This window comes from Desmodus rotundus, chromosome 2 (assembly GCF_022682495.2).
Source record: "Desmodus rotundus isolate HL8 chromosome 2, HLdesRot8A.1, whole genome shotgun sequence".
Lineage (NCBI taxonomy): Eukaryota > Metazoa > Chordata > Mammalia > Chiroptera > Phyllostomidae > Desmodus > Desmodus rotundus.
Genome location: NC_071388.1, coordinates 79,149,019 through 79,170,463, shown reverse-complemented (window position 1 = coordinate 79,170,463; position 21,445 = coordinate 79,149,019). Strand labels below are relative to the sequence as shown.

The 21,445-nt window shown below is 41.0% G+C and overlaps 1 protein-coding gene across 2 annotated transcripts in view; it reads left to right on the top strand.

Annotated features, from left to right (window-relative positions):
• COL8A1 (collagen type VIII alpha 1 chain) overlaps window positions 1-19,376 on the top strand; it is a 153,383-nt gene extending 134,007 nt beyond the window's left edge. Inside the window, exons 3-4 of one of the 2 annotated variants that reach the window (XM_024558186.4) lie at window positions 13,988-14,315; window positions 16,986-19,376. In XM_024558186.4, the coding sequence (XP_024413954.2) occupies window positions 13,991-14,315; window positions 16,986-18,895 (2,235 nt within the window). In that variant the 5' untranslated portion in view covers window positions 13,988-13,990 and the 3' untranslated portion in view covers window positions 18,896-19,376. The remainder of the gene's footprint in view (window positions 1-13,987; window positions 14,316-16,985) is intronic. The other variant, XM_024558187.4, reaches the window with a different exon arrangement.
• Window positions 19,377-21,445: the final 2,069 nt, after the last annotated feature.

The following is a 21,445-nucleotide window of genomic DNA, read 5'->3' as shown; positions in this document are numbered from 1 at the left end:
ATAACCAGTTCCTAGAACTTATGGCCAAAATTCACTGTTCAAAATAAAATATACTACCAATTTGTTTCATTAGGGGGGAAATTACTGTTTTCTATTTAAATAAATACTTGTGGCTAAATACAGTTTGGGTTTATGTGGTATTTTGGATTTAGGATACTACTTCGCACTAACTGCAAAAGCAGCACATATTGAATTGAGTCGGTGTTTTTTCAGATACAAAACTCAATGTAGCCCTGACTAGTGTGGCTCAGTTGGTTGGGCATCACCCTGCAAAGCAAACGGTTGTTGGCTCAACTCCTGGTCAGGGCACATGCCTGGGTTGCAAGTTCAGCCCCCGGTAGGAGCACGTGAGAGAGGCAGCCAGTCAATGTAGCTCTCTCACATCGATGTTTCTCACCCTCTCTTTCTCCTTGTCTTCCCCTCTCTCTAAAAAAAATAAATAAAAATTAAAAAAAACCTCAATGTACAATAGTTTTGAGTTACTCAAAGATCTGTGGTGGGAGGGGATCTGAATATTTCAGACACAACTCTTAGAACATGGTAAACAGTAATTAGGTGCTAACTATAGCAATATTATTATTACTATTAATTAACAATAATATTTATTATATTATTGTGTTGTTAATAGTAATTAATAAAATTAATTATTGTTGTTATTAATATTTCTGGAGTCAAGTCTCCAGAAATAGTGCAGAAAGGTCAAGCTTCTAAAAAAATAATGATTGTAAGCTGATTACTTTTCTGATCTAAAAGTTTACAGATATTGTTACTTGTGAACATTACTTCCTCTAGCAGGAAAATGTGTCTAAGTTCTGCAGCCACTCCCACAAGGCAGCCTGCTGCTATCGCCTCCCAGAAATGTCTTTGGTTCTCTGAATTTCAGTGCCAAAGCCCTTTGCAGTCAATACATGAACAGGCTGCTGAGGGGCCAGTTCACTGAGAGAAGGGAAGCCAGAAGCTTGCATACGATAAGCAGGCGGGGCTCGCTGCCCTGAGTGGTGGGAACGCAGGCATACTTGTCATCCACTAATTACCAACTGTCTTTACCTTACCTGTCTTTGATATTTCAGCCAAAGGGACAATTGGTCAGCCTAAATTTCACAGTAGTTCTGGAGCAGAGTGAAGACAAAAATCATTACCTGTCACTTCTTCAAAAACAGGACTGAAATAAAGTAAAATGTTGTGGAATATATGCTCATAACCCCCTCTACTGCTGCTTCCCCTCTTCATCATCGTCTTCCCCGTGTTTGTGCTCCTCCTTTTTTAAATAATACCTAACACTTAGAGAATGCTTACTGTATCTAGATACTTTTCTAAGCATTTTACTTGTATTGATTCCTTTAATCTCTTCAACAACCTCATAAGACAGGTAATGTTATCTTCCCCCATTTATCGTGAGGAAATGGAGGCACAGAGGGGTTAAGTGATTTGCTTAAGATCACAGAGCAAGTCAGCTATAGAGCCAGGATTTAATTCAGTCAGGTTAGTGCAGAGTTGTTGCTCTGAACCATTCCCTGTAGCTGCTCTTTAACTGTTTGGGCCGCCAGTGTTTGCTTTTAGATGATTCTGATGAAGGGCAAGACATATCCTCCACTTCCCTCTTTCTTCCGCTGGATAATTACCATTGATTCTTCAACCCTTTGTTCTAACACTGCCCTTCAAGAATCTTTGTCAGACCAACCCTCCCCACCTACCCACCTGCCCGATTCAGCTTGAAGTACTGTTTTGTCTTTATTGAAGCATTTATAGCGGATTAAGATCTAACTCAACAGTTGACTAGAAACTTCTTGAGAGTAGGTCCTTTTTCACTTTCACTGATTTTTTTATATCTCCAGCCACTAACATAGTATTGCCTAAACATTCAATATGAGATTCTTGAATTTAGTAATTAAACGAGCCAACTGACAGAGTGGGAAAAAACAATGCCAGGAGTTAAAAACTTAAGCACATAAAGGTATGGGAATCCCTCATACAACATTTTAGAGCAAGAGAGATGTTAGAAACCATCTGGTGCAAAGGTACCCAGCAGTGTACAGGCCGGATCCTGCCTACAGAAGTCGGGGGTGAGGGGAGAAACCCACCTACCAGACAGTGTTTAAAAAAATAGTACTGATTGAACTAAAATTTCAAAATGAAGAGATTTCACAAAATGTCCTAATTTTATGGCTGCTCTTGAAAAATTGGCAAACCTGCCCAAACAAGTCACCAAAATGATTGGTTCAACAGTCGCTGCACTGGGTAGGGCCAATGCTCCTTAGTGCACCACGAACTTGGGCCGGCCCGCTCCGCTCACTCCCTCACCTCCATGCTTCCTCCAGGCATTTGTGCATCCCTCCCCATTTAATTCATTCCCCCACTTTATACTGTAGGAACAAGAGATCCTGAAAGGTACACAAGGGTATCATGTCAGAGAAATGACTACACCCCCTTCTCTCATCTCCAATTCAGTGTCCTATTCACACTCTAAGTCCTAAGAAATAATCTTTGTGAAGCATGTTTACCAGTGGAATTATGTGTTTTTGTGAATTCTTTATGCCTTGTAGTGAGTCATAAAAAGAAAAGTCTCTTACACAGCTCCAGCCTTCCTAACTTTATTATCCCCAAGAACTGGCATTTAGTACATAACTCATTGTCTTTTCCTTTCTCCAACTTCCAGTTTCTCTGAAAAATGTTCAGTAAATTAACTGTGAAAACCATATGACTTTTCCTCCCAGACAGCACATCCATCTCTCTCTCCCTCAAAATAAATTCCACCCTTTAAAGAAATGGAACTTCCAATACCAAGATAGCTGTGGTTTGGTTTCCTTCAATGCTTTGCCTGTGTTCAAAGGGCAGGATGTTACCACATAGGCTAATTATCTAGATGGAGATGTAGTTGAAAAATGGTGGATTTTAGAGACTGCTCTCTTTGTGGCTGACAGTTTATCACAACTTGGTGTTTTAGGCTTAGCCCCAGCTTGAGAACTAATTTTTTTTTTAATTTAAATTCAGCGGGGTGGGGGGGGGCAGTCCTATAGAATGATCTTGCTACTCTTAAACTATGCAACAGAGAAAGAACAAATACACATTTTTACTGACCAAGAAGTTTTCAAGACTTTTTAAGTTCTTTTACAAATTCCAAAATTTTCAACTTTATATTGCAAATTTAATAGAATTGCTGTTCTGACTAGAGATTGGCTCTATGTGTATGGGGGAAGGCAATTTTGGAAGAAATTGATTAATTATTTTTATTTCCAAGTGCTCTTGATTTAATATTTTGCCCATGTGTGATTGAAACTTAAGAGAACTGATTTTTAATATCAAGTCACTCAAGGTTACGTGGCTCAAAGTAATCTTAGCTAAATAAAACTTCAAAAATTGAACCCAAAAAATAACCAGCTCAAAAGTGGGGGGGGTCAACAATTTTTTTATCTCATGCCCTCTACCTCTCACCTGCAAACCCACAAAGACACATATGCACCCACATAGTAATTTAATGAATAAATCCTTTAGTATTATGCAGAGATTGGAAAAGGCTGGGATTTCTTCCTTGGTTCAGGGATTTTTTGTTTGTTTCACAGTTTCCTATAAAAATACCAAAATGAGCAGTCTACTGCCATAATAGTCTGCTAATAAAATGCGAATGCTAGCACAGGAAGTTAGTTGGCTTGCTCATTTAATCTTCTGAATATACTGATGGAATAAGTACTAAGTCCAAATAGAAAAGAGCGAAGAAAAGAGACCTTGCGTGTTTTCAGTCCTTCCTTGACACTCTCCCAGGGAGCACAGGAGAGACATCCATGGTGACCAAGGGCTCCCCCTCCTGCTTCTAGGAAGTGCCCATGCTGGCTGGGAATTGAGCCCACTGTACTTGGACACTCAATTTTCAAAATGTTCACCAGTACTTTTTTTTCATATGGTTGCTATGCTCTACATTACATCCCCATGACTTATTTATTTTGTAACTGGAAGTTTGTACTTTTTGACCCCCTTTACCCATTTTGCTCAACTCCCTATCCCAACCTCCACCTCTGACAACCAATCTAGTCTTTGTATCTATGAACTTTGTTGGGATTTTTTGTTTTGTTTTTTAATTCCTCATATAAGTGAGGTCATACAGTATTTGCCTTTCTCAGTTCAACTTATTTCACTTAGCATGATGTCTTTAAGGTCTATCCATGTTGGCACAGATGGCCGGATCTTATTCTTTTTTTTGGCTGGATAGTATTCCATTAATATGTATCACATTTTCTTTATCACATCATTCATCGATTATTTCCATGTCTTGGCTATTATAAGTAATGCTGTGATGAACATGAGGTACAGCTATCTTTTAGAGTTAACTTTTTTGTTTTCTTCTGCCAAATACTCAGAAGAGGAATTGCTGGATCACGTGGCAGTTCTATTTTTAATTTTTTGAGAAACCTTCATCCTGTTTTCCATAGGGGCAGTTTACATTCCCCCATTCTTAGTAGTAAGAAACACCACTGACCTCACAATTTCTCCTGATCTCTCAGCCTTTCTTGGCTACAATGCTGAACAATAGTGAAACATCTCGAAGATACACAGAATTATAGAAAAGGAGAAGAGGCAAGAGCTTCTAATTGGACATGCTTCCTCAGGAAAAGCTGGAGTTTATAAGCAAGTCACCTTCTCCTCCTTGTCCCTCCTTCCCACACCTAGACACTGCCCTTGAACCCACAACTTCTTTTGCTTAACCTGGTTTAAACTGTCTAGTCTCTATGACCTTAGGTATTTTGGGAATGCGCATAATTCTAGCACTTTATTTTACTCAGTTCATTCATGTTATTTCCAAAGGACTGCTTCAATAACTACCAAGTTTTAACTAAGCACATGACAAAGACATTGCTAAGTCCTGTTTGGTCAAAATTCACTTGCAACCCTATTAGTTTGAACAAAACAGGCTGAGACAAAAGCACTTGTGGTGAAGAAATGTTCCATGAAATTTATAATTTACATCGCACATTGGAGTTGTGAATATACATTATTATTGTTTGCTCTAAATAAATATTTTTAAAATATCCAGTTCAATGGATTACATTAGATGAAATTTCCTCATACATGTCTCTTCCTTGCAAAGGCCTGAGAACCTCTTTACTTTATATTGTATTGTCTACACAAATGGTACTTGTGCTTGGAAGGCCGAAGACACTCTTGTGAATGACAGAGTGCTCTCCACTCCTTCTCGAGTCACACCAGGGAGGAATTTACCTTGCTATACGTCACCAGGCCTATGGAATAAGGAGGACTTTTTTAGTAAACCCTCATAATCACCTACTACACCGCAGAGCTGCCTCTAGCTATTGGGCCTTCCATTTTTATTTCAGACTGAACACTGTGGCTCCTGAAGCAGAACTATGTCACGCCTATTCACTGCCCACTCCCTCTCCCCAAGCCGTCAGGAGGCAGACACCAGTGCTTGCCACAAGGTCCTGGAGGAAGCTTTGAGCATACACATTTTAGGAAGTTTTTATCATTTATAGACGTTTTTAAAAAGTTCTGAGTGAGTTTCAATTTTTTAAGTATTATTAACAATTATGAATTAGTTTTTTATCCTTAAGCTTTTTTTCTTATTTAGGTTCTGCCTTTGGTTTCTGGTCAGGGAAGGTGACACATTGGAAAGTAACTGGAAGTATGAGATTGATCTAACTTTACGATATCCAAAACGCTTTACCATGTACATTCAGTCATTTATGAAGTGTTCACATGTGATTTATGTTCACAGCTACCATATAATTTCAGAACTAGCCAATGCTCCTGTTCTGCAAATAAGGGAACTAATGCCCAGTCAGGAAAGGGGACTTGATTAAATCAAAATTAGAATTTAGGTGCTTACACGCTGAGAGCAATGATGTTTTACATTATGGAAAGAAAAAAACAAGACAAAAAGTATCCCACTTTAGAATTTCCCGTTCTAGGGGTTCTCTCAAAGATTTTACGAACTATTCAGAAGTTTACATGATTCCAGTTAGCGAGACAAAGGGAGTTAACTGCAAACTTCAAGTATGTGAACTATTCTTTTAAGAACAATATTCTCCAGCTCTGACTCGCGTGGCTGTGGATTGGGCATCATCCTGCACACTGAAAGGCCTCTGGTTCAATTTCCAATCAGGGCGCACGCCTGGGTTGTGCGCCAGGTCCCCTGTTAGGGGCACACGAGAGGCAACCGATTGATGTTTCTCTCACACATTGATGTTTCTCTCCCTCTGTCTCCCTCCCTTCCTCTCTCTCTCTCTCTAAAAATAAATAGATAAAATATTTTTTAAAAAAGAAAAATATTCTCCAGATGTTTCCCACCTCCTTTGAGAATGAAAAAGAGTAAGAACTTAAAGTTCAGCAAGAAACATTCAAATCAGATGTTAGGAAATATAGGTTTGTGAAATAGTGCAACTGGTTACTGGGGAATGTTGCCAAATTGCCTCCTCTGGGGAACTTTTGGAATGCGGTGGTGGGCCATCCATTTCAGAGGATTAGGTGGGTGGCCCATATCTAGAGCTGGGAGCACAACCTAACTGACATCTCAGGTTCTGTATGTCTTGTGAGGTCATGCTCTGCCTATAGGTAACAGGTGGGGTAGTTGTCTGCTCTTAATTGCAGCAAAATTCAGGATTCATCGGTGAAGCACATAGTTCAAGCTCTGTTATATTTGCATCAGTCCCGGTAGATGTAAGCAAGGAGACTGACTAAAAGTAAGGCATGCTTATTGCATAGCCATGCCCGTTGCCTTCCCTGGGTTGACGGACCAACATCTGCAAGGTTTATTTCTTTGGGCTCCATCTCAACATACTCCCCTTGCCAGCAGTTTTCTGATTTCGTGAATACCTTCCATGCTGCGTCCCTGGTCCAAAAAGAAAAGGGAAGGGATTCATTTTATGTAACAGAGAAATCCTTTATTTCAACAAAGAAGACAGGCTTGATCCTTGGAGGACAAGAGGAAGAAGAGTGGCAATACTGTTAGATAGACCCGCACCTTGCAAAACAAAGTAGAAAGACTTGTCAGCTGACACATTGGGTGACCGCTCCTAAAAGCAACCAAATAAGAATTTTAAATTTCTAACTTGCAATGTAAATCTTTAATTTCAGTAAAATAATCAATTATATAAATACAAGATGAGGAGATATCATTTGAAAGCGTTTAGTGTTTTAAAATGCCTAATAAGTGGATATAGAAATAATTATATAACATATTTGAAGTACATTCACCATACTGGCATAAAGTTAGTACTCAAAAACTTAGCTAATATAATTATAACTTTGATATTCACTGCCCCTCCTCCCCCAGCCATCTGCTGGGTCTGGTTTTCTCAAGTACAATTACTAATTCTTCCCAAAGCCATCTGGAACAGCGTGATCATGCTTCTGCTGATCCCCCCAAAAATCCCTTTCCACAAAAGGAATCGAGTTTTTGATGGTTTCTTCAGAGCAATTAGGGTTTCTCTATCTCTGAAGGGATTAAGGAGGAAATTTACAGTACAGATCCTATAACAAACATAAAAAGCCCATCTGAATGAGTTTTTCTTTCCTGATTGCTCCTCCACTGGAAATTTTTTCTCTGACTCTCCCCTATGCAGCAATCAACTCGGCTCTCAATTAATCTCCTCCAGAAGTCCCCAGAAAGCCAAACTTCTCTACCCTCTATTATTTAGAGTTGCTCTTCTTCCTCTAAAATCGGGGAGCTAGCCCATTCAAGCACAGAAGCTCAGTTTCTACAGTGAAATGGATTTCAAATACCTCACCTCAACAAATAGTGACCACCCACCTCCTCCCCATCTCCTGCATTGTTTTTCTCCGTATCATTCTGCACATCATATATTTATATTTTTGTTTATTGTTTGTGTCCCCATCAAAGTATGATTCTCAAAATGTTAATAACCCAATTCTCATTCATAAGTGAACACATCAAAGTTTGAGTTAACATGATAACAAAGTCAATTTGAAATAAAATATTAAAAACCTGAGATAAAAATTTGTTGATAATACTAAGTAGATAATTAATATTCTAAAGGGCAATAAAACCATAACCTGAGGGGGTGTAACATGGTTTACAGAGTACTTAATATCTGTAATACTAATCAATTATGCAACAAAGTTCATATCCCTAGAGGACCCTACGGTAGGCTTATTTACATGACAATAACAAGTCAGTTGTGTGACCATCTGTCTTTTGCCTTAGCCAACTTTGGTATACATATTTCAGTGTCCCCTTGCTGACCCCCCACTAAATGTAATCTACATATGCCCTGCCATCTATGAGTCACAAAAGGGGTGTCTCCCCGACAAGCTGTGCAAATAATAAAAATAGCAACAGAATTTGTACAAGGTAATAGGTTGCCAAATGAATGTTTCCATCGTTATTAATACTTAAGTAGGAAGTATGAGGACTTCCTGTCAGCATCTATTGTAGTCAGGATTCTAACTGGGGAGTGAGGCTGAATTAGATTTTTTCTAAAGCCCCTATCAACCCTAAGAGTTTTGGTTGTGAGGATCCATCAACAAATATTGAGAAAGTCAAAAGAATATCACACATTTTCCTTGTCCTCAAGAAGCTTAATCATGCTGAGGTCTAGTGGATTAAAACAATTGAAAAAAAAAGGCTTGTTTGGAATTACATTTAACTACCTGTTAAACTTCCAATAGGACTAGGAGAATAATGATGGTTGAGAAGGTACTTCCATCTTCCACTTTGCAGAAGAGGTAGTAGTTGAGTCAGTCTAGAGGAATGGTACATACCATTGAGCTAAGGTGTGTCCTGCAAAAGTCCTCACCCCCAGTACCTCAGAATGTGACTGTATTTGGAGACAGAGTCTTTAAAGACTGAATTAAGTTAAAATGAGTTCATCAGGGTGGGCACTAATCTCCCGTGTCTGGTGCCCTTAGAAGAGCAGATGAGAACACAGACACAGAGGAAAGACCGTGTGAGGTGCAGGGAGAAGGTGGTCATCTACATGCCAAGGGGGCCTCAAAGGAAACACGCCCTTCCAACACCTTACTCTCAGACTTCTAGTCTCCAGAACTCGATGAAAATAAACTTCTGTTATTTAAGCCACCTAATGTGAAGTAATTGTTAAGGCAGCCCTAGGAAACTAATACAGTAGGATTGAAGTGTGGAGAGGGATTAACAAGGAGGAGAAGGAGGAGAAGTCTCTCAGGAAAACAAAAAGAATAATATAATAAAAAGGCCAAAGTGAGGATAAACGTACATGAGGAATAAAGTTTTGAAACAGGGGTTTACATTAGTGAAATGTACCTACAACTTCCATTCTAATAAATAAGACTTTTTTCAGCATTATGTCTTAAGAGAAATCAAAACCTTTTAACCTTCACATCTTTATCCAAAACTTACTTCCTCAGAGATGTTTTCCCCACCACCCTTTCAAATAGTGTCTTCCACTCCAAGCCACTCTCAAGATTTCTATCCTGCTTTGTCTTCTTCACAGAACTCAAATATGAAATTAAAAATGTATTTTTATATTATTATTTGCCTGACTCCCCACACTAGAATGTGAGTTCAGTAAGATCAGGAACCTCACCTCCCTTGTTTACCACCCATCTCTACTACCCAGAACAGTTACTAAATACAAATATTTGCATAAATAAAAATAAAATAGAAACATCTAATGAATGAATTGTTCCGAGAAATGAATCAGGAGAGAATTTCTTTGAGAGGCATGGAAAAGCCAAGAAGACAGTTCTGGTGAGTGGAGGAGCAGGATTCTGCCTTTCTCTTGCTTCAGGTGTGGTAAACCTAAGGCCTTGAGAAACTACAAACCTCACACAGGGGGGCAAGTAGGGGACACAGAAGAGGACTACCTAAGAGCAAAAGAGAGAGACTTGAGCACGCCACATGGATACACGTGCACACACACTTACCCAGACATGCTGTGCTAGCCCCATGTGAAAGGGAAAGTTGGATTCAGGGCAAAGTCTGAACGCTGAAATACTTAAGCATTCTTTAGGGCAGCAAGCTAAAATTTCATGAGGATAAATGTACAAATAAAATGCTGAGGAGCGTCTAAAATAATATTATATCACATTATTCTGTTACACACATTATAGGTCGCACGAGGAAACCGAAACTCTCTGCAGCCCTGCCCAAATATGGGGAACAATTTAGGGCTGTTCAAAATAATTAGGATTGGCGACTCTGACACCAGAATGAATCTACCTTGGTTCTGCTGTTCTTTAATTTTTTTCTGCCATTTTAATATGTGCATTTTAATGGCCATTGTTTTTTTTTATTCATATTAGGTTTATCATTATTGCAGTTAACCTCACATTTACTTTGGCAAGTATCCTTCTTTGAAAATCTTTGACATTTCAGTTGGTTTTGATTGGTCTTTTTGGTCACACTCCATTAATAATAACTTAAATTTGATAGTGCTTTTCAGCTCACAAAGAATTCATGTTATCTTTAGTGCCCTTGAATGGCTCTGTGGGAGAGACAGAGATTATAATTTCCATTTTATAGGTAAGGTCACTGGAGCTGGAGATAAGGGACGTGCCCAAAGTCATTGACATGGAGAATCACAGAGCTACAACTCAACAGCAGGTCTTCTGGCTTCTCAGATGCTTTTCCTATGTGATATGACACCCATTACTAAGCCAGCTTGGCTGGCAAAGAGCCAGTATCCACACACATTCTATATGCTTATGTTTATGTATATTCACACACATTATCAAACAGAAATGAAATAGAACTCAGAACATTATTGTGTTCTGCATCCTCAGAAAAAGAAAAAGGAGGAAAGAAACCCCACTCCCACCATTTCTTCCCAGCAGGAACCCTGAGACTCCTTTCCCCCAGGTGGTTGCATAGCGTTACACAGACCTAAGGTTCTTTTCAGTGATTTGGGGAGAACCACCACACCACTTCGACCACCAAAAATATCCTCAGGGACGAGGGGGAAATTAGTAAGGATAAGTCAAGTGGCAAATTCTAACCAGAGCTCCTACATAAATATTCAGGTTAAAACTGAACAAAGTTTACTTAAATAAAAAGTCAGAGAAATGTTGCTGATGGCAGACAGAAGGAGGTGGTTCTGGAGCAAGAAAGGCGAAGCTTGCAAGAGGAAATACTTGTAGTAAAGCCGAATCCCACTGGGCCTTTGGCAGTCAACTCGTGTCCTTCCGGGCACTGTGTCTTCTGCCGGTTTTCCCATGTTTCATTAGATTGTCCAGGTTTAAAGGCTATTAAATATAATTCAACACATCCACTTGATTGATGAGTAGAAGGGTGAAGGGCCAAGTATGCTAGCTTATTAGAGATATCACCACAAATTTAGGAGTTAATGATTAAATTAATTCATCCCCAAAGGTAGAATTAAGTCCCAGTTTGTACATTGCCAGGTGTTACCACGGATTTCAGCTATGAATGGACACTTTCACTTCTCCAGTGACTGCCTTGGACACTGCGTTAGAGCCGGACGAGACTTTAGAGATCAGGTCTTATTTTTAACAAATGAAGGAGCTGAAGGGATCTGTTCAGATACACAAAACTGGGATGACAATGTCTGAGGTTCTGGACTTCTGAGTGAAAAATATAAGGAAGAGTTGTGTGTGTGTAGTGTGCTATAATTTGTGTCTCAAAGGAGTATATTATGTGCACATATGCATAAAAATATCTGGAAATTGTGAAGAAAATGGGGAAAGTTGCTGATGCAAAGGGAAGGGATTTTAGATACTAAAGAATAGAAGGGGAAGGGAAATTCACTGTTTTCTGGATATTCTTTGTTATTTATTAATGGTTTATGCATCTGTCACTCCTACTATAAGCTCCTTGAGGGCAGGGTCCACTGGCCGTATTATCATCTTTGTAATCCCTCTGTGGGCCTAGCATTGTTTCTGGTGAGTACGCAATAGATTATTGTTAAGTACTCACAAGCAGATGTTCGTTTTTCACCTGAAAGAAATTTGACTATTATTCAGTATAAATCAGTAATAATTCTGTGGTTTTATACAAATGCTTTATGACAATCATTCTTAGAAAGACAGAAAATAACAGCTTTCTATCTTCTCCCATTTTATCAGTACATAAATTATTTAGAGTACAGTTGAAATAAACATTTCTTGAGATTTTTCTGGCTTATGAAATGCAGAAAGTTTTATAAATCAATTTGCTGACAGATGTTTCTTTATTTTTCCCCCTAGTTAGTATATTTAGAAAACCTGTAAAGTGATGACTTTTATGGTAGGGATTCTTTAATTCAGTATTTTCTTAGGTGCTTTTTATTAATTCTTCTGTAGCCTGTTTATACTCTTGGCATTACTTGTGAATAGGATATTGCAAAGTCAATGCACATTTTCTAAGACGTGGAAAACTATGCTCCAGAATTAAGTAAGGCAGGAACAAAGAAAACAAACTCTCAGGAGAATGGAAACTAAATTATTTATAGACAGAAGTTTATTTGATTGTTTTCCAGAAGATACATTTAAAATCTCTCTCACTCTCTCTCTCTCTCTCTCTCTCACACACACACACACACACACACACACACACACACCCCTCTCTGCAGTATTATGATGATGCTTCACTTAGGATTTAGATTCTCATTAAGTCCCTTAATAAGATAAGGTGTGAGGGCCAAATAAGTACCTGGTGTTAGCACTGGGGATGAGTAAGTGACCAGACTTCAACGTGTACCACACTTGCCCTCTAGTGCGTATTTGCAAACACTGCAGTTTCCCCGGCTGTTGGGCCTTCAGCCCTGGGCATTTTCAGAGGTCTTTTCAAGCTTTTTATAAACAGATACGTAAGCCCATTTATATTTATTCTGTCAACTGCTAATTTGCAAAGGGTGTTATTTAAGGGATTAGAAACAGTTTATTCTTACGAGTACTTAAACATCTCGATCTTATTTATACAACTAATTTGCTTTGTAAACTCCTTTCTTTCATAGTAGTACAAAGATAAACTTTAATGGACTCCAGATACAATTAGCCAAATTCTAAATGAATGACTTCACGGTATTTAAATCAAAGAAAGAAATGGCATCCCTGTATGAACATAATCATGATAGTAATTTTTATGATGACATTTTTCAGACAATCACATAAAGAACCTTCTTTACAATTCAGACTTCTGCATTTTTATGGTTGTTAGCTCTTTAACATTTATATTTATTAGTGACCACATTTAAGCGGCCAAAGGGAATCTGGCAGATGAAAAATCTCAGCCTCTGGCATAAAGCCTATAAATTATCAACCGTTTCCATGTAGAATAGAATGTTGGCACTTACCAACAAAGCCTGACTTGCCACCAAGTTTGCCTCCTTTTGGAGAATTTACTTTATCTGTTAGGATTAAGTTTAGTGCTCATGTGTGACACCCAAAATAACTGTGTTTTAAAGAAGGTGGTAGACCTTCATTTCTCTCTTTAATAAACACATTCTAAATTTAAGGATCAATATGATGCCTCCATGTTCAGCCAGGGCTGAGGTTTCTTCTGCCATGTTGCTCCTCAGGGCACAGCTTTCACCTCATGGTCCAAGGTGTCTGATCTGTTTCCAGGCAACAAATCCACATCCCAGCCAGCAAGAGGCAAGAAGGATGACAAGGAAGAACACACCCACCCTCTTTAGGATCCTTCTTGGAAGTGGCACCTATTACAACCACATCCAATTGGCCGGGACTTTGTCACATGGCCACACCTGGCTGAAAGGTCTTTGTTCTAGGCTACTCTGTTCCAGCTGAAAATTAGGGGTTGCAACACTATGGAAGAAGGCAGAATCGACACTCAGAGACAACTAGCAGTCTCTTCTTTAACCTATAGTCCCACCAATTGCCTCCATTTACAGAGCCTACTCTTCTTCTGGTTTTGTTTGTTTGATTTTTCTCTGTTTTTTATTGAAAGGTAACATATTTTCATTTGTCTCCACTCGTGAAGTTCTGACAATCCTGTTTCCTTTTTTTTTTCCCTTCTTTCTCTAAATACACTCCAATCACTTGACCTGCAAGATTCACCATGCTGGTGTGTTCCTTCCTTTTCCAGGTGATGGCTGTGCCACCTGCCCCCCTGCAGCTGCTGGGAGTGCTGCTTACCATTTCCCTGGTCTCCATCAGGCACATTCAGGCCGGGGCCTACTATGGAATCAAGCCACTGCCTCAACTTCCTCCTCAGATCCCACCACAAATTCCACAATACCAGCCCCTGGGTCAGCAAGTACCTCACATGCCTTTGAGCAAAGATGGCCTTACCATGGGCAAGGAGCTGCCCCACATGCAGTATGGCAAAGAGTATCCACATCTACCCCAATATATGAAGGAAATTCAGCCGATGCCAAGAATGGGCAAGGAAGCAGCTCCCAAGAAAGGCAAAGGTAACATCATCCTCCTGTGCTCTTACAGAACAGCAGCTTTCCAAAACCCTCAACGTGGAAATTGGCTGGGGGGCTAAATTTTAGAAATTTTTATGTTAGAATATATTACTAATGTTCACCAAATGACTGCTGTGTTCTAAACTCTATCCTTGAATAGTTTAAGTCTTAAAGATACAGACAAAAGTACCATTTTATGCTGTGCTTTATTCCAGCAGCATCAAATGGCAGAAAACATATTTAGTAACAAGTCATTTATTTCTTCATTCACTACATATTTATTCCAACATTTGGCAATTATTTACTGAACATCTATTTTTGTGCCATTTTTTGGACTATAAGCGGGGAAAAGCAGTGAAAAAACAGAAAGGGAACCATCAGCACTCTGAGTTAGGAGCGCAATGTTGTATGGACCTGCTATGTGGTTTTTTAAAAACCATATGAAAGCATTTTGTGAACTAGGTGCTACATAAATGCAAATGTTTTTAAGACTGCTCCAATTAAGTTACTACACATGTCAATAAATAAATCAACAGAAGGAGACTAAGGAGTATAGGCTGCATCTAGAGATGATACCTGAAGATCTCTTCCATCACTTTCTAGGCATATTTATTATTCGCCACCTACAAAATGCCTATCACTGTGAGCGACACTGACTTATAAATTCAGTGGGTTTATCTGGAGTTCTAGAAAGCCTAGCATTTGTAGGAAATGAATGGCATCAGAGTAGCAATGTCCTTTGAGGAAGTGGAGGCCATGTTCCTGGTCCCTGCAAAAGCAGGAAGCTTTACTACTGGAAACTAGTGGATTTAGCATTAAGAGGCCTGGATGCCCAGAGGTCAGAAATGAGGGAGACCTAGTCAATTAAACCTCTCTGAAACTACTTACTTCGTCTGCAAAGTAAGATTGTTGAGAGAATCAATAATGTAAGGTAAATAAAAATGCTAAGTTAATGCTAAAGCACCATAAGGACTTTGAGTTACTACAGCTGGTCATGCAACAAACCCTAAGTAAGAACAGAATGAGCTTCAGGCACTGTGCTAGACACCAAGAATTCCTGCTGAGGAAGACCCTGCCCCAGACACTCCCTTGGTATAGTAGCTACACAATTCACTGCTTAGAAATAACATGCCAAGACTATACTTTCAGGGATCATTTCTATAGTTCATCAGAAATAACACACGTTAATAGTACTGTAATAAAATCTCTTAGCATAGGAGAAGTATTCACAATTTCCTTCTCTTTAGGAGCTGATATTCCACTATGGAGACTCTCTCAGCATTTTGCTCTTTTCCTCTGTATCTTGAGTGGCTTGCCTGGCTTTTGGCACTTCCTGCACTTATTCAAACAGGAACCAGATTTCAATCAGGGAATTTGGAAAAGAATATGAGTTCTGTGCTTCTATTTTGTTCCCTGACAGTAGCTCAGTGAAAAATACAACAGTCAGAATTAAGATGCAACCACTGATTGAAATAAGACTTTGGGACCATAAATTTCATTTATGTATGTTATTCATTACTCTCAGTAGCATTGGGGGTGCGGGGCCCAGAGTTATGTTTCTCTGGAAGGCAAAGCATTATCGTTTATAATAGCATGTGCTTTGTATTTTGATAACAATTTGAGAAAGCATAACACCTTTCACATCCATTACCTAACCCTGTAGTGTAGGTGTATTGTTCCTACTGAATAGATGGGCAAGCAGAGACTCTGATGGCTGAAGAGACCCAATGAGGATCCCAAGGGCAGGAAGAAGAGCTGCGCTTCCTGCTCCTACTCCCAGCTCCATTCCACGTCCACACTGCTTGTCATCCTAAAATCCTGAAATATTTCATTCACTTCTCCTGTTTAAAAACCAAATTAGCAAATGAGAACTAGCATATTAAAGAGCAAGTATTGGGGGCTTAGGAAATCTACAGCACATTAAATAAGTTAAGTGAATCTCTGACACTAGAGGACAGAAGTGGTTTATGTTATTAAACCATAAACCAAATAAAACGCTTCAGTTCTTCTCGGAGTCCATATGACGACTTTCCTCATCCACATCACACTGTATTTTTGCACAAGAGAAAATATTTTTGCCATAAATTATTATATTAAAAAATCAAGGACATGGAAAAATATGACAATAAGTAGTAAAGAAATAGAAAAAATAAAAATGGAGAATGACTCCAGCATTGCTTAAAATACACAATTTCACACATATACGTAGAACACAAGATGGAAATATACATGTAAACATCAAGTGATTATCTCTGAGTGGAGGGTTTATAAGCAACCTTGATTTTTCTTTAATCTTTTTTTGAATTTTCTAAATTGCCTTTAGTGAACACACCATAACATCTCCCAGTTTTATACTTGGAAAAATGTTTCCTTATTACTTTTCAGTTTTATCACTTAACCAATGCTAAAAGTAGCTAAAGATATCAGTTCTCAAAACACTCTCCCCAGTATGTCAAATAAATTACCATCTGGATTATCCTTTAACTGCCGATAACACACAGACCTGGAGGATGACCACCGTATGCCCAGTCTTGCTTCAATAAGTGGTGTGTAAAAGTGCCAGAACTAAATAATCATTGTTATGACTTCCATAAAGTGAAGGATAATCAGTCTCTCCCCCTCCCTTTCTCTCTCCCTCCCTCCCTCCCCTCCTCTCTCTCTCCTCTTTCCCAGTAGAAATACCATTAGCCAGTTTACGAGGGGAACAGGGTCCCCGAGGAGAGCCTGGCCCAAGAGGACCACCTGGGCCCCCCGGTTTGCCAGGTCATGGGATACCTGGAATCAAAGGAAAACCAGGCCCACAGGGATATCCAGGAATTGGAAAGCCAGGTATGCCTGGAATGCCAGGAAAGCCCGGAGCCATGGGAATGCCAGGGGCAAAAGGTGAGATTGGACCCAAAGGGGAGATTGGGCCCATGGGGATCCCAGGACCGCAAGGACCTCCAGGGCCTCACGGACTTCCCGGCATTGGGAAGCCAGGTGGACCTGGGTTACCAGGGCCACCAGGTGCAAAGGGTGAGAGAGGACCCAAAGGACCACCAGGACCTCCGGGCCTTCAGGGTCCGAAAGGAGAGAAGGGCTTCGGGATGCCAGGTCTGCCAGGCCTGAAGGGTCCCCCAGGGATGCATGGCCCTCCTGGCCCTGTCGGACTTCCAGGAGTGGGCAAACCAGGAGTGACAGGCTTCCCTGGGCCCCAGGGCCCCCTGGGAAAGCCAGGTCCTCCAGGTGAACCTGGGCCACAAGGCCCTATTGGGATACCAGGGGTTCAAGGACCTCCTGGGATGCCTGGAGTTGGAAAACCAGGCCAAGATGGGATCCCTGGCCAGCCAGGATTTCCAGGTGGCAAAGGGGAGCAAGGACTGCCAGGGCTGCCAGGACCCCCAGGCCTTCCAGGGATTGGGAAACCAGGCTTCCCAGGACCCAAAGGCGACAAGGGCATTGGAGGTGTTCCTGGGGCTCTGGGACCAAGAGGGGAGAAAGGGCCAATAGGTGCCCCGGGAGTGGGGGGTCCCCCAGGAGAGCCAGGCCTGCCTGGAATCCCAGGTCCTATGGGCCCTCCAGGTGCCATCGGTTTTCCCGGACCCAAAGGAGAAGGTGGAGTTGTAGGGCCACAGGGGCCACCAGGTCCCAAGGGTGAGCCAGGGCTTCAAGGCTTCCCAGGAAAGCCAGGTTTCCTTGGTGAAGCAGGGCCCCCTGGCATAAGGGGTTTGCCAGGTCCCACAGGGCCCAAGGGGGAGGCTGGGCATAAAGGTTTACCAGGGCTCCCTGGTGCTCCAGGACTGCTTGGACCAAAGGGAGAACCAGGGATTCCAGGGGATCAGGGTTTACAGGGCCCCCCAGGCATCCCCGGTATTGCCGGTCCTAGTGGCCCCATTGGACCACCTGGAATTCCAGGACCCAAAGGGGAACCGGGCCTCCCGGGCCCCCCTGGGTTCCCTGGAGTAGGGAAGCCGGGAGTAGCAGGGCTTCACGGCCCTCCAGGAAAGCCTGGTGCTCTGGGTCCTCAAGGCCAGCCTGGCCTTCCAGGGCCCCCAGGCCCTCCAGGCCCCCCAGGTCCCCCAGCTGTGATGCCCCCTACGCCACCTCCCCATGGAGAGTATCTGCCAGATATGGGCCTGGGAATTGATGGAGTGAAACCCCCCCATGCCTATGGGGCTAAGAAAGGCAAGCACGGAGGGCCAGCCTATGAGATGCCTGCGTTTACCGCTGAGCTGACTGCACCTTTTCCACCTGTGGGGGCCCCGGTGAAGTTTGACAAGCTGCTCTACAACGGCAGACAGAACTACAACCCACAGACGGGCATCTTCACCTGCGAAGTCCCGGGCGTTTACTACTTTGCGTACCATGTTCACTGCAAGGGGGGCAACGTGTGGGTTGCTCTGTTCAAGAACAACGAGCCCATGATGTACACGTACGACGAGTACAAAAAGGGCTTCCTGGACCAGGCATCGGGGAGCGCAGTGCTGCTGCTCAGGCCCGGAGACCGGGTGTTCCTCCAGATGCCCTCGGAACAGGCCGCGGGACTGTATGCGGGGCAGTATGTCCACTCCTCCTTTTCAGGATATTTATTGTATCCCATGTAAAAAAGAAAAGAAAGAGAGAGAGATTTAATAGAAGAAAATAAAATGACACACCAAAAAATCCAAATGAAAACCATAATGCTTCAAAACATTTATATAGTTGGAAAGTTATATTTAAGTGAAAAGTTGAACCATCATGTACAAATAAAAGTTAAGATGCATGTTCAATGCTCTGCACAGCATCTTGTAATGGAAAGTGATGGGACAGATGTATGTATCAAGTGCTGACACTTGTGTTGTACCCACTGGAATATTAGCTGTTGTATGTTATGTGCTTTCATGATAACCTGCTTATTCAGATCAGTCAAAATACTCCGGTATGAGGGATCATAGCTAAGGAAAGTCACTCACTCATATGGTTTACTTTAAAATATTTATAAATATGGTTAAAGAAAGGTCAATGGTAACCTTTATATACCGTATTTACTTGCATAATTTCCTCTGTAGCTGCAGATACTTTGCCGTGGAATGTGAGGAGTTCTGCAGGGCCAGCGCCCTGTGGGAGGGGGCGGGTGGGAGGGGGCATGGCAGGGCTTTAGTTGCAAGGGCTGTTTCTCTCCTGCCAGAGGTTGTGTCCTTGGGCAATGGGAGTTCTACTCAGAACTGCTAGTGTCTAGTGTCTCTAGAAGAACCAACCAGCCGCTGTGTATGTACTCGGTGCCTTCTCCGTGCCTAGCCCTGGGCGAGACACTTCCATGGGGCGTAAGACAGTGCCCCACAAGCAGCTAAGAACCAGCTGGGAGACACAAGCAGTAATTAACTCACTTATTTCTCATCAGTCTTTTTTTTTCCTGCTTTTTTCTTTTTTCTTCCCTCTATGTAATTTTCACTATGGCCCAAGTAACATAAATATCTAGAAGTCATAAGAAAAAAAAAATTAACCCTTTTCCCCCATAACTTTCCAGTTTTGTCAAATGCTTATTATTAATAGCAATTATTGTGTTTACATATATATAAAATCCCCTCCTTTGCCTACACACACAAATGAGGGGGAGAGCAATATATTTTAGTAGTTGTTGGATTTTGAAGACATTCCTCTGTGTAGTACACATGCCAATTGGTTGTCATCTGAGATTCCAAAGTCAATTTGCAAAATCCAAGCCAACCTTTATTTGGGGGGTGGAGAGGACAGTGTAAATTTTCAGAATTACATAGGAAAATATTCTTTTTCAAAAGATAATTTCTGAAGTTTTACATTTAAAAGTAGATGTACTACTTCCTGGTGGGGGTACTAAAATTACAGGAAAAGAACTGTTTCTTTAGAAGCAATCTCTGGAAGGACTTCTGGGATGTCAAAGGGCAATAATAGCCCTTGCTTCTCATGTCATCCCACACTCAGCACAAAGCAAGAGTCAATAAAAGCTTAAAGAGAGAAATAAATATTGTTCCAGGTTTTCACTTAGGTACATATTAACTGTTTCCAGCATTCAAACCTGGATTCAAAACACAAAGCATTTCGACCCAGTTTTGAATCTACTGCTGTCACTAAGCCACCGGGGACACTGTGGGGTTAGGGTAGTGGCATCTTGTATCTTTTCCTTCATATTGAGTGAGGAGTTGAGGGGATGGTTACAGATGGAGAATGACACAAATAAATACGGTATAAACGCACATAGAACTGTGTCTATGTCAAATGTGGATCATTTTAACCATCAGGAAAAGTCTCCTCAACTTAATACCTGTCTTTTCCCTTATATGGTATCTGAGCCCTATTTCTTCTCAATTTCTTAAAAAGAGAAATGAGTTCATTCCCACAGGGTTTCTTTTTCACTGCTAATTGTATGACAACATTTTCCCATCAAAAAGATATCCCATCCAGCCTTCATTTTCAGAGCAGAGAGAATGTATGTGGCCAGATATCCTTCGGATTGGTCTTGAGGATGCTAGTTTGGGGCTGAGGACCCAGGGGCAGTGTGGATGCTTTGGGCTGCTTCTGCTGAACAGCTGCGTAGAAATGGCTTGGAAGCAAGTCAGATCAACTGGTCTGTAAAACTGTATTTATCTGTACATGTATGGGCTTTGTATTTCCACCAAGTAAGAGAGAAAGTACCTTAATTTAGTTAAAACCAAATTTCACTTCTCAAAATACCTTCCAACTTATTTATTGGTTGTTACCTGCCTACATGTGTGTGTGTATGTGTGTGTGTATATTATCAGGCATACGCTCCCAACTTTTAGATAGGGGAGGAGCGAAATCTATGCCAGATATTGTGTATTCTACAATGGTGCTAATCTCAGAGCAAATGAATTACTCCATTTAATTTAAAAAAAAGAGTTTTAAATAATTATCTATGTGTCTGTGTTTCTCTTTTGAGTGCTGCACGTCGTGTGAACACTTTAAAGTCGAGGGATAGTACTATAATCCCTATTTAATTCAAAATTAACTAGAACTTGTTCATGTAAAAAGCCAGCTGGTATTATTGCTATTTAAATACAGAGTTTTAAGCAGAATGACATCCCAGAAGAGGAAAACAAATGTTTGCAGTGGGTGACCGTTCTCAAGTACTTCACAGAATACCACGAGCAGTGAGCAGACTGGTAACTTTTTTGAGT